The sequence below is a fragment of the Bubalus kerabau genome, chromosome X (genome assembly GCF_029407905.1).
Source record: "Bubalus kerabau isolate K-KA32 ecotype Philippines breed swamp buffalo chromosome X, PCC_UOA_SB_1v2, whole genome shotgun sequence".
Lineage (NCBI taxonomy): Eukaryota > Metazoa > Chordata > Mammalia > Artiodactyla > Bovidae > Bubalus > Bubalus kerabau.
Window position 1 is genome coordinate 138071872 of NC_073647.1, and position 14538 is coordinate 138086409.

General features: G+C 40.1%; 1 protein-coding gene across 10 annotated transcripts in view; it reads right to left on the bottom strand.

Annotated features, from left to right (window-relative positions):
- POLA1 (DNA polymerase alpha 1, catalytic subunit) overlaps positions 1–14538 on the bottom strand; it is a 391031-nt gene that overhangs the window by 98360 nt on the left and 278133 nt on the right. The window contains exon 38 of one of the 10 annotated variants that reach the window (XM_055564230.1): positions 6156–6444. The exons of the other annotated variants lie outside the window; for them this stretch is intronic. Coding sequence (XP_055420205.1) covers positions 6380–6444 — 65 coding nt within the window. The 3' untranslated portion in view covers positions 6156–6379. Of the gene's footprint in view, positions 1–6155; positions 6445–14538 lie in introns of those variants that run through there. 10 annotated transcript variants of the gene reach the window in all.

Sequence of the window (14538 nt, forward strand, 5' to 3'; positions counted from 1 at the left end):
GTAAAGTTGGGTTGAGAGGTGGGAAAGTAGAACCAACTGGGAAGTCTATTTTTCAATACATCCATCCAGTGTTCATCACCTAACTCCATTCTCATAGATCTTTGTGTGGAAAGGGAGGGTGAGAAATGTGTGAATTTGTGTTTTAAAGATTCCCAGATTCTTCTAAGTGTACACCCCCTGCTCCCCCACTGAGGACCAGAAGTAAAAAAATTTTCAAGTATGTCTGATTGCAATGACTTCATAGCCTTATAGCATTGAAATAACATTTTTTACTGGTACCACTCTCCCTGAAGACTCCAGGCTTTCAAAGGCTTGTGCCAGAAACAATATCCAAGAAGGATACACAGTATCTTTATTGTTCACATACCATTTCTAATCTTGATGTTTAATTATCTTAATCTCTACTTACATGGTTTCTAAACCTGGGTGCATAAAAAAATTCAGACCGATTAATGTGCTATTTGGTGACATGTACTACCCATAGGACCTGGAAATCATTTACCTGGAGAGTTAATAGGGTGTGGGTGTGGGCTGGCACACTCTTGGGAGAGAAGGGCAGACAGGGGAGGAAAAGAAAATGTATATGTATTAAATGCAATAGGTGTAGATTGGGAGTTGGTATTGACTTCAGAATTGAAAATTCTGGACTCATTTCTGAGCTCTTACCTGTGAATGTCAAGCCCATGCTTATTTTTATTCACTTTAATGAATGAGTAGGTTGAAGAGCCAGTGTACTAAGGCAGTTTCTGGGATCAAGTTATTAATACACTCAACAAATGTTAGTGACTGACAATGATCGCGAGATAGGTGGGAAATGAAAGCTACAGTCCAGTATGAATGCTCATTTTCTGCAGGTGGAAGAAAAAAAGCCCTTAGGGTGTAGCAAATATGCACAAGGAGCACCCAAGAGAACAGCTTCCACATTCCCTGTCTGGGCCCAAGGCTATGTCACCAGCTAAGCTCTTGTCCTCTTAGGGATGAAAGCAAAAGAGCACAGATACGCCTTGCCTTGGTTGCTCCTTAATCCTCTGGCTCTCTTCCCTTTTCCCCAGCCTCTTGTTCTCCCAGTCCATGCTACTGTGTCAGGCACAGTTCTAATCCATGTAAACTGTATTGAACTATGATTGGGCCAGAGTTGGATGTGAAGCTAACAGCTGTGCTATGATCATGGCCCAGGGCCACTGTCACTTTCTAGAAGAGGACAGAAAAGAGGCTGTGACTGCCTCGATCCTAACAATAAGGCAAGTCTCCTTCAACACTCTTTCCCTTCTGCACACCAGGGATGCATGTGGCTATAGTTATTCCAAGGGCTCTCGACCCTTCCTGGGTTCCATGTTTGTTCATGGGTTTTGAACATTCCCTTCCAATTTGTGTATCTACAGATGTCATACCCCAAGATGGTGAGAATTACATTCTTCATGGAGGAAAATGTGAGAATTTTTGATTAATCCAAATCAAATAGGTATTCTAGCAATACAATATTATTAATATAATAAATGACTGTACATATATATTTCTCTCAAGGTGTTGGATGTAGGCCTCCGTTTCTAATCATGCAGGCTTATCCACAGGGCAACTTACAACATGGCAGCTGGTTTCCCTCAGAGTGAGTGAGCAAGAGAATGAGAGCGCATGTTCAATAGAGAAGTTAAAATCTTTTGTAACTTAACCTCAGAAGTGATACCCCATTGCTTTTGTTACTTGGTCGAGCAAACGAAGAGGCTATTGCACAAGAGAGATGCAGGGATCACTGGGTGCCATCTTAGAAATGGCCTATCAGAGAGGGGCACTTCCCTGGACAAATGGTGAGAATACAGGAAAATATAAATAAATATATTATTTGCCAAATTGTTCGGGTATGTATTACAAAGAACTGACTAACTCAGTATGGAGTGCCTAAGGAATGAGGGTAAACCTAAGGTCTTACAGAAATCTGAGAAAAAGCAAAGAGAGCAAGTTAAAAGGCAGATTTTTAAAACGACATCAAACTCATTATGCAAGGGAAAATATACAAAAAAATTCTGTACCAGATAGATTTTTTGGCTGCTCTGGATTTAATGTTTATGTAAAATGATATGGTTTGGGATTTCTGACTCATCAGATACAATCTAAATATTAAAGCAATTTAGCTACTCAAAGAACCAACCACGAAGTCTGAAATACCAGTGTTTTCAGGGCATCAGGATTAGCAGCCTCTACCTCTTAAATTCTATGAATTGATATGCTGTCCTTTCTCTGGGATAAGTTCTTCCATTAAGCTAATATGATTTTGTCTCTTGGAAACCTGAAGCCATGGTTGTATTCCATTCCAGGATATGACAATGATACTCTTTAATAGGATTCTCTACCAGTTTCATCAGAATTGACCACATATCTCAAAACCTTAACTAATTGTCATCAAGTTGGCCACTGTCCCTCTCTGTAAACTCTTTTCCCTCTGAAAGACTCCAAGGTTGTCCTGGAGAACTAATGGCATTGTCCCTGCTTACTTACCAATTTTAATACTGGCATCCCTTCTCTACCACAAACTAACATCAAGGCTCTAAGGAAACTGAGTGTCTTAAGGAAAGAACACTTTCTTAGAGAAAAGCTAAAGGCTCTTGTGAGATTAGGTAGCCTAAGTGAAGTCACTGATAAATATAAAACACAAGCTGAATGAAATGTAAATTCTCCCTAGATAATTTAGCAAGAATTTGGGAAGGGTGACCTAAAAATTACAGAAGGCGGCATTCTCTTGAAAGACAGAGCCCCTTTAGGCTTCCTGCTCACAAAGGTGGTCAAGCTGACCATTCTGGTTGACTTCCAAATGGGGGGAGGTTCATTACTAGAAGCAGTCCAAAAACTTTGGTATTTTATGTTTTATACCTTTCAATATTATAGGGCAAGGGTTAGCCAACTATGGCCACTTGTGGCCATGGACAGTTTAAAAGCAAATGGGCGTGTTTCACTAAACTGTGTTTCACTAAAACTTTATCGACAGAAACAAGTGGCCATAGTTGGCTAACCTTTGCCCTATAATGTTAAAAGGTATAACAACAACCCTGCTTGTAAGTTAAACAGAAGAGACAGGATACCCATGAGAAAACTGAACCAAGAAGCTTTTTGCAAGGCCACACCTCTGCTCATGCTCTTTTCTCTAAACTCTGTGGAGGGCCACAACACAAAGAGTACCTCACTCTCTCCTACTCCCCAGTCTGCATGACTGAGATTGAAAAATGCACAAGTTCTTGGGGGTAGGGAGCACGGATTCCCTGGCTGTTCAGTGGTTAAGACTGCATTTCCACTGCAGTGGACGTGGGTTTAACTCCTGATTGGGGAGTAAGATCCCACATATAGTGCTGCATGGCCAAAAGATATAAAAAAGCACAAGTTCTCCCCAGCACTCTTATAGAAGATATCCCATGTTTGGACTAAGCAACTGAAAGTCTTTTAGAATTTTAGCCCATGTTGATGGAGGATGCTAGAATGAAGATGCTCATCTTCCTCCCCTCCACCCCCCAGTACAATGCTGATGCTAGGGCATGTAAGGCCAAATGGTTCGCTTTATAGATGCTTCAATCTGCTCTAATAAAGATCCAAATTCTTTTTTTAATTATTTATTTTAATTGGAGGATAGTTACTTTACAATATTGTGATGGTTTTTGCCATACATCAACACGAATCAGCCACGGGCTTCCCTGGTGGCTCAATGGTAAAGAATTCGCCTACAAGTGCAGGAGACCTGGGTTTGATCCCTGGGTTGGGAAGATCCCCTGGAGGAGGGCATGGCAACCCACTCCAGTATTCTTGCCTGGAGGATCCCCATGGACAGAGGAACCTACAGTACATAGACTGTACTATGGGGCTGCAGAGTCGGACACGAATGACTGACTAAGCACACAAAAAATCCAAATTCTTATTTCAGTGGTGTTCTGTGGTTCTTCTGGGATGAAGGTCAAATGAGTAGAGAAGAAAAGATGGAATGAACACACAGAGAATGTTATATTGCACATTTCTAAATTCTTCTCAAATAAACACATAACCTTTGTGGTAAAACTTGGGAAAATCCTTTTATATGCTCCTTAGAAGAAGAGGCTTTGGGACTTTCCTGGTGGTCTAGTGGCGAAGACTCTGTGCTCCCAATGCAGGGGGCCCGGGTTTGAACCCTGGTCAGAGAACTAGATCCCACATGCCGCAACTAAGACCAGGCACAAATATATATATATATATAAAAGAGAGGCTTCTATCAAGGCATTCTTTTGAGAGGCTCTGTTAATAGCTAGAGACACTCATCATCTCCATTTCTCTATGTTTAATATGTACATTTTTAGCTGCCAACAAAGAATCCCTACACGGCTCTGCAGTTTTACTAACATAATCCTCAATGTATACTTTTTAATGCATAGTCCAAAGCTAATTACAAAATGCATCTTATTGATTTGCAAATTGTTGCTATCCATTTAATGCTGTGTCACATTTACAACTTGATGATTAAAAGGAAGAGCGGCGTGCCTCTTTCATAGTACAGTTCTTGATTAAGGCACTGAATTCTCTAAAGCCTCTGACCTTGTTAAGCAGCCTCTAGGCCCTCATTTCCTTCACTTCACAGATAGAAGCAGGAAGTTCCAGGGAGGCTGCTAGTGGAGGACGTGAGGGAATGACAATACCTAAACCACAATTCCCCACAAAAGGCAAATGGTGCCGAAAAAGTGGAAAGCGTTAGTCACTCAGTCGTGTCCAACTCTTTGCAACCCCATGGACTGCAGCCTACCAGGCTCCTCTGTCCATGGAATCTCCAGGCAAGAATACTGGAGGGGATAAATTGTGCTGAGGGAGGTGTAACTGCTATCATGGATACATCCCATTATGGAGGGCAGCCTCCTTCCCATGTTAAGACAGGATAACTCACACCAAAGACCATGCACTCGTTTCATTTAGATGGCACTAGCGGATGGGCTGGTGGTGAATACAGACTACATCACCATCAGGGCCTTTTCTTGAATACTTGAGCCAACATTAAATGTTAAACTAGAAACTGAAGAAAATATGGATCTGAAACATACTTGAATACAAGCCCAGAAAACCATGGTTTCTGGAAAGAACTCTAAACTAACATAAAGCTGAGAACTCAGAGACTATTGACTGGTGGATAATTTGTCTATCTTCATCTCTACAACGGAATGATCATATCTTGTACTGGCGAATGACTCAAGTTTGGGCTTCTCTACTCGTTTATTCAACAAATATTGAGTACCCACTGGTTTCAAGTATAATTTGGGATGGGATAGCAGTGAAGGAAGGAATAAAAGACTAAATCATTCAAGAAATATTCACTGAGTACTTACTATGTGCCAGATAACTGTTCTGGGGATACAGAAATGAACAAAGCAGACAAATTTGTCTGCCTTAGTCAACATGGAAGACAGTATGGAAATTCCTCAAAATGATCCAGCTATCTCACTTCTATTTACCCAAAGAATATGAAAAGTATACAAAAAGATATATGCACCCCTATGTACATTATAGCATTATTTACAAGAGCCAAGAAAGACATGGAAACAACGCAAGTGTCCATCAACGGCTGAATGGATAAAGGAGATATGGTGTATATATACAATGGAATATTACTTGGCCATACAAGGGCAAAATCTTGCCATTTGCAACAACAACATGGATGGATCTTGAGGGTATTATGCTAAGTGAAGTAAGTCAGATGGAGAAAGAGAAATACCATATGATTTTACTCTTATGTGGAATACAAAAAAACAAACAAAATAAGTAAATGAACAAACCCAACCTAACCCACCAAACACATGATACAGAGACCAGAGTAGTGGTTAATAGAGGGGAAATCAGGGCAGGGTGGGGGAGATGAGGGTGAAATTGGTAAAGGTGGTCAACTGTATGGTGAGGGATAGAAACTGAATTTTTGGTTGTGAGCACACTGTAATACATACAGAAGTAGAAATATATGTTGTATACACGAAACTTAAATAATGTTATAAGCCAATGTTACCTCAAAATTTTTTTTTAATGCCTGCCTTTATATAATAGGTATGGTTAACATAGAAAAATCCATTAGAAATAGTATAAAGATAAATAAACATACTTTCTTTAGAAGGCAGTTCAGAAACCTGAGTTACTTTTATTATTATTATAATACATCTAATAGATCACAACTCGATTATTTTGAGCACAGATTATAGGCTATTTATGTAATTTTAGAAGTCTAAATAAATTCTGTGGAAAGGCAGCAGGCTTGAAGTATAGTGTTACTGCCACCCTCAAAATAGCCCATCCACTGGCCCTGAATTTAAAAATATGGTTCACTCCAAAATACATCAAATACAACACATACAGCTGCCATCTGTCCTGTAGTCATAGTAGGAGTCCTTTTCATTCACAAGCAAACCCAGTGGAAGCGGGGAGGGACTCGAGATGGAGAGAGGATAAATTCCATTTGTGCTATTAAGAAAAACGTAGAACAGTGAACCCAGTGGTTGAAAAGTGAAGATAAAAAGAAGAAAACAGTAATCTTGCTATAGAAACCAGAGAATTATGTTCTTGCTCTCCCCCCACTTTTTTTTTTTTTGCTTTCACACTGTACAAACTCTAGCACCCCGAACAACTCACTCTCCTGCTATTTCCAGCACTTTAAAGAAACTTTTCAACATTTCTGTTTGACACCTTTTTTCAACAGGGAGGTGAAGACAATAAGTAAACAGGCAGTGGAGGGCTATTTAGAGAGGTGGTCAGTCACAGTAATAATAAAGGGAAAAAAAACCACCAGAACAGAACATCTATCCTATGTGTGGCAGCCACAGACGGCACATGACCTCTGACAAACAGTTTTCAGAGTAATTTTAATGCTACTCTGGATTTAACTTGACTAACTGGTAGCAATTGAGCACATCTTTTTTTTTTCTTTTTTTTTTTTTTTTGTGGCAGCAGTTATCTAAAATGCTACAATAACAGCATCAAAAGTAGAATGGTGGAAGATTGGTTTTCCATTGTGCTGCTGAACTGGCATAATGCCCACTTTAAAAGCAATTCGCTGCTCATCACTGAAATCTGGCAGACACGACACTAAATGCCTTGAGGGGAAAAAAAGGGACTTGAGAAGGGGGAACCCACTCCAACCACCACACGAAGGGGGAAAAAAAGAGCACCACAGATGATGAATCTGGGGAAGAAGAGAAAATTGCCAAATAAAAAGTTGAGCATGGCATGCAGACTCCCAACAGGCTGTACTTAATTTGTTGGAAGAAGATTTTGTCTACAGGTCTGCATTAGTAATAGCAGAAGAAAACAAAAGCAAAATATATATTTATGTCTGTCTATTGTTCTGATGAAGCAAAAACCTAGTGAGTTCCGTCAATCATTTGTCAAACATGTCTTCCCCGTTTTATTTACCACAAAATATAATGAGTAAATATGTGATAATAAAACTCTTCTTTTTACATGGACATATACAATTTTTCCTCCTGCTAAATACAGGTAATGATTTAGGAAGCTTTCAAAATGTCTTTTTACTGTCAATAAAACTAATTCTATTCCCATTTTCATGTGGGAAAAAAAGGCTTTACAAATGAAAATTCAAATTAAAATTCTGATTATAGTGTAGTGTGACAACACCTGTATTTATAATTTTACTGTCAGCTAGCTTGTAGTGTTTAACAATAGCTAGAAGTAGAAAAGTAATTGGAATTTGTCTGTAACATGCCAGATGACGGCATCGGGAGCTTTGCTACACTACAGCAAAATTTGGTTTGATGGCAAAATAACCTCACTGAGATTTCCACACATAAATGGGTATCAGGGCTGAAGGGGGGAAGGTCTCCCAGGTATGGGACCCTCTCTGAATCTGAAGAATCTGTGAGTTTGCAACTGATGAGTAAAGACAGCTATGACCCTGACATGTGTTCCCGGACCCCTGTCTCCCCTGCAGCCTCGCAAACAGTGTCAATGCAATTTAGCTTCTAGAGTTCCTCCAGAAAAACAAAGACCAGATAAACAAACAACAACAACGAAACCCTGCTGTTTCTCAAACAGACGGATGACTTCATCTAGCTATGAATTTGGCAGTAAGTGGGTGGGATGGGGGATCCACCAGGTGATGGGAAGCATACACGGGGACTGAAAATATCAAGATGGAGCAAAGCCCTCTGAGACAAGGAACAGAATGCTTTCCATTTCTCAACAGCTGCATAGCCAGGAGCGCTAGAGATGTTTATTGTATTCATTCACCACAGATAAATAATATAGGTACCCACACAGATGCCTGAGATTTGCTATTTATCAAAAGATTAACAGAAAACTTAAACATCCCTCTTATACTTTTACTGCAGCAATATGGAGAAAAAAATTATTTAAAGCAGTGTTCTGCTGTCATCTTGAATCTTTCAAAACTCATAAACACACACTAATCTCCATACACAACTTGCCTTACTCTAGTCTACAAGTGAAAAGCCCATCTTTTTCATTATCCTAAAGATGAAAAAAAAAGAAGCCACATACAAAAGAAAAACAGAATGACAGTGATGTTTTAGTTTACACTAGATATGGCAACACACACAAACTGTCAAAACTATGGAATGAAAAAAGCTGTTATCAAGCAACTGTCAAGAGAGTCCTCTGAGATTTGGAAATCTTGTGTTTATTGTAACTACTGCACATTACACAAAGAAAGAAACAGCCCTCTGCTTGCTCTTGCTGCTAAATATCATGCAAGAGAACACAGGCTTCTCCCTTAGTATTTAGATTAATTTTTCCCCCATGTGTAATTCTGTGCTTGACAGAGTGGCTCCCCTCCTCCTAGCTTTTCTAACAATATGGCCAAAGTTCAGAGAGAAACTCGAGGTTACATCAAACATTATTTCATTTCGAAAACCATCACTGTCGCATTTCATGTTGTTACCTGGTTGTTTGTCTATAAGAGTGGAATCTGTTAACATCAAAATGCATAGTCTTCACCTGAATTATTTTCCTGAGAGTTCTACAAAGAGAAGCATATAGTTGAAAAGGCATAGACACTTATCATAAAATGATTTTAATTAGTGACTCTCTCTTTCCACCTCCTTATTAATGCATACATCAAGAAACCCAAATCCCTAAAGGTAAATTACCATCCAATAAGGGGAGATATGGGAAAATACAGGGTCCAAATCTCTTCCACAATGCATGGGTATTAGTGATTTGTACGTCACAACCCCAACTCAAACTCAAGGGGCAAAACTCCCCTTGTAATTGAAATCAGTAAATTTTACTATCCTTGCCAACGTAGCCTTTCCACTTGAACACCGAGGCAGCATCACTCAGTCTGACTCTTAATTCCTGCTCTGAGGCCACGTGCAGAGCTGAGCCCTATCGTTAACAGCAGTAGATTAATGTGAGTGAAAGCATTCTTCAGGTGTTTCCATTTTTTATTTTTCATGTTTCCTTTAGGTGCAGAACACCCACCTTCTGAAATAACTCAGGATGGAGGAAAACTGGACAGCAAAAGCTCTATTATAAATGTAATGCCTGGATTCAGATGAACCGTGGGCTAAGTCAGATCACAAAATATGTTCAGTTCAGTTCAGTCGCTCAGTCGTGTCCGACTCTTTGCGACCCCATGAATCACAGCACGTCAGGCCTCCCTGTCCATCACCAACTCCCAGAGTTCAGTCAGACTCATGTCCATCGAGTCAGTGATGCCATCCAGCCATCTCATCCTCTGTCGTCCCCTTCTCCTCCTGCCCCTAATCCCTCCCAGCATCAGAGTCTTTTCAAATGAGTCAACTCTTCACATGAAGTGGCCAAAGTACTGGAGTTTCAGCTTCAGCATCATTCCCTCCAAAGAAATCCCAGGGCTGATCTCCTTCACAATGGACTGGTTGGATCTCCTTGCAGTCCAAGGGACTCTCAAGAGTCTTCTCCAACACCACAGTTCAAAAACATCAATTCTTCGGTGCTCAGCCTTCTTCCCAGTCCAACTCTCACATCCATACATGACCACTGGAAAAACCATAGCCTTGACTAGATGGACCTTTATTGGCAAAGTAATGTCTCTGCTTTTGAATATGCTATCTAGGTTGGTCATAACTTTCCTTCCAAGGAGTAAGTGTCTTTTAATTTCATGGCTGCAGTCACCATCTGCAGTGATTTTGGAGCCCAAAAAAATAAAGTCTGACACTGTTTACACTGTTTCCCCATCTATTTCCCATGAAGTGATGGGACCAGATGCCATGATCTTCATTTTCTGAATGTTGAGCTTGAAGCCAACTTTTTCACTCTCCTCTTTCACTTTCATCAGGAGGCTTTTTAGTTCCTCTTTACTTTCTGCCATAAGGGTGGTGTCATCTGCATATCTGAGGTTATTGATATTTCTCCCAGCAATCTTGATTCCAGCTTGTGTTTCTTCCAGTCCAGCGTTTTTCATGATGTACTCTGCATATAAGTTAAATAAGCAGGGTCAAAATATACAGCCTTGATGTACTCCTTTTCCCATTTGTAACCAGTCTGTTGTTCCATGTCCAGTTTTAACTGTTGCTTCCTGACCTGCATACAGATTTCTCAAGAGGCAGGTCAGGTGGTCTGGTATTCCCATCTCTTTCAGAATTTTCCACAGTTTATTGTGATCCACATAGTCAAAGGCTTTGGCATAGTCAATAAAGCAGAAATAGATGTTTTTCTGGAACTCTCTTGCTTTCTCCATGATCCAGCAGATGTTGGCAATTTGATCTCTGGTTCCTCTGCCTTTTCTAAAACCAGCTTGAACATCATGAAGTTCACGGTTCACGTATTGCTGAAGCCTGGCTTGGAGAATTTTGAGCATTACTTTACTAGCATGTGAGATGAATGCAATTGTGCGGTAGCTTGAGCATTCTTTGGCATTGCCTTTCTTTGGGATTGGAATGAAAACTGACTTTTTCCAGTCCTGTGGCCACTGCTGAGTTTTCCAAATTTGCTGGCATATTGAATGCAGCACTTTCACAGCATCATCTTTCAGGATTTGAAATAACTCAACTGGAATTCCATCACCTCCACTAGCTTTGTTCATAGTGATGCTTTCTAAGGCCCACTTGACTTCACATTCCAGGATGTCTGGCTCTAGGTGAGTGATCACACCATCGTGATTATCTGGGTTGTGAAGATCTTTTTTGTACAGTTCTTCTGTGTATTCTTGCCACCTCTTCTTAATATCTTCTGCTTCTGTTAGGTCCATACCATTTATGTCCTTTATTGAGCCCATCTTTGCATGAACTGTCCCCTTGGTATCTCTAATTTTCTTGAAGAGATCTCTAGTCTTTCCCATTCTGTTGTTTTCCTCTATTTCTTTGCATTGATCACTGAGGAAGGCTTTCTTATCTCTTTGTAACAAAATATGTTACTGAAGAAAAAAATGTTAGCAACATACAGGCTGACAAATAGAACAAGAGCCATAACTCTGGACCACAGCAATTCCATTGAATTTACTTCTGCAATTTTCCTGGCATCCTTCCCTTCTTGGAGAGTTAATGAGAACATGGGGACATTACTGATGCACGTGCTGGACATCTCAGTGGTGACATAGAAGAGAAGTCAGTGTGTCTTGAGTGGATCTTGGCTCTGAATAGGTTATAATGGTTACCCAATGCTTAGAACATACTTATTTTAGGTTTCAGTGACCTGGTATGACTCAGTCAGTAACAGAATAGGTCAGTCAAACTTTAACCTGAGGAAAAAACAGTTTAACACTGAAGTCAGTCTGATAAAAATGAATGACTGCCTAGTAAAGAAAATATAAATTCTTCTAAAGCTCTTATATAGTCTTTTATGATTTTTAAAGTATTCCTCAATTATTAATAAGGAGAAAAAGAAGAATATTGACATGTTTTATCACTTGCAGTCTCTAGTACTATTTTAGGGTAAGTGGCCAATTTACATCCTTTTCATGCAATGAAAATCAAGTTTTAAGCAATTATCTTAATACAAACCAGTTTTCTGCTAATGATATTTTATTTGAGGTAAACAGTGAAAAAATTTCCCCTTAGCCTAGCAACATTTTGGCAAGTTTTATATGGAAAAAAGAGCTGCAAGTTGGTGAAGTTATTAAGAAAGTTTCGGAACATCTGCAACAAAGTTGGGGACAGTACTTTTAGTTATTCACATGATTTATAAACCATTAGTATTGTGTACATAGTAATTAAGTTTAAAATGTGCTTTAGAGTTAGATTGTTTGGGTTGAAATCCTGACTCTACTATCAACTTGCTGTGTTACCTTAACCACGTTTCTTAATTTCTCTGAACTTCCATCTTCTCATCTGTAACATAGGGCTATGTCCCTAAGGCTGTTGTGGGAATTAAGTAAGTTAAAACACAGAACAAGCTTACCATAGTATCTGGCGGTCAACAAATGTTAACAATTAGTATGACTTGCATAGTTAGTACTATTCTATAGTTTGAATTATGGGTCTCATTTAGAATTTAATCAAAAGAGGGGGGACCCAGAAAGAATTGTTGTGATCCCATGGGCTGTAGCCCACCAGGTTCCTCTGTCCATGGGATTTCCCAGGCAAGAATATTGGAGTGGGTTGCCATTTCCTCCTCCAGGGGATCTTCCCAACCCAGGGATTGAATCCACATCTCTTACACTGGCAGGCAGATTCTTTACCATTGAGCAACCAGGGAAGCCCATGTGTGTGTGGTGTATGCATGTGTGTGTGTGTGTGTATATATATATGTTTTGGCTATGCTGTGTGCCTTATGCGATCTTGGTTTCCCAACCAGGGCCACAGCAGTGAGAGCATGGGGTCCTAACCACTGGACAGCCAGGGAATTTCCCAAATATATATATTTTGAATTCTTAGAACATAAATGTGGACAAAATTCAAATTGCACAAACAAGCCTATAACGAAAACTCCCAAATTTCTGGTTAAAGGTGGAGTACTAAAAATGCATATGTGGCTCTGTAAACTCCTAAATCTCCATTAAAATGATGGCACAAGATTTTTTTAAGGGATAATCAACTCCAAAAAAGAGGAAAACAGGAGTGAAGGTGCCAAAAGCAAAAGCTAGAAATCAGAAGGATAAGATGTAATTTACTTAACAGATCACAGGCAGTGGATTCTAAATGGACAGTGGGGAGAGCTCTCTTGGGAGCCATCAGAACTTCCAAGCGCTCTTGAACTGGTGCCCCAAGATATCTCTAGAAGAACAGGTTCAGGGTGCCCTTAGAAAACTGGTTGAGGTATTTTTGAGAAGCAAACCCCCGATTCCTACCTTCGTGCTGACAGAAGGCTTATTCTCTGATGAAGGTCTCTGAAATGAGGGGCACGCTGAGCTGATACTGGATGCTGAGACCCTGAGTTCTCTTTCCTCCCAGATGCTGGCAGCCAGTCTTATCCCCCACCTCACACACACAAATTAGGAGACTGGAAAAGACTTTTCTGGGGAATAGGCCAACCCGTGAGAGAAAAAAAAAAAAAACACTCAAAAGTTACTGACATTTCATTCATGGAACAAGGACACTTGGGGAACAAGAAAAAGTTCTTAGAAACTGAAAGCATAATAGGAAGAAAAAAATTACAATGAAAATTTCCCAGACCTGGAGGGTTTGCCTTTATAGACAGAAAGTTCCTGGCAGCAGGAATGAAAACTGCCCAAGACCAAGACATGTCATCGTGAATGTGGCCATGACTAGGTGCATGGCAGATGCTATGAGTTTCTAAAGAGGAACCAGAGAAGGTCATATATAAAAAGGATTAGGAATCTGAAAGGTTTTCCAAAAAGACAGTAGAACAATGTTTCCAAAATTGTGAAGGAAAGTGAAACCACCCTAAAACCCTATAACTACTGATTTGGTATGGGGTGGATTAAGAACATTTTAAGACAAGCAACGTCTCAAAGCTTCACCTGCCATAAAACTACTGGAAGAGATCCTCTACCTCTCCCCAAAAGAGAAACAGTTAATAGAATCCAGGACACAAGCATCCTAATATAAGTGCTATGTGAAGACAATGCCCAGATGAGGATAAGGGGAGAGTCCTAGGATAACGCCTATGAATCAGACCATGACAGCCATCAGCTCAGAATACTGGGTATGGCTGAACTGGATTAAGAGCAGGTTTAGATAACCAGGGCAAGGGCTGGTATGTATAAATACTAACTGCTGACCTGTCAGAACCGTGATAACTGCCATATGAGCATGGGGAGAAGGGGTGGGAGATGGCACACGTGTAGTGGTGGTGGGAGCTGTCCATTGTAGGAGGTGATCAGATACTGCACTCTGCAGAAGTTGTTCAGAGATAAGAAGCAAGCAGCAGCAGAACTTACAAGTGGTTGCTTTTGAGGTCTGGGGAAGGGGAATGCTATGGGAAAAGGGACTGCTTTTGGTAAGCAGCCAAACTGAATTTCTGATATGAGAAATTACGTGCATTTTTAACAGATAAAATTCAAGAACCAATCAACCAATAAAAAGGCTCCCATTCATCCCATGCCCCTTCTCAGAAGCAATCATTTTTGCCCCTTTCTGTGCCTGTCCAAGAATTTTGGGAAACTTTATTCATGTGTCACAGTGGCAGGAAAACCTTAGCTAT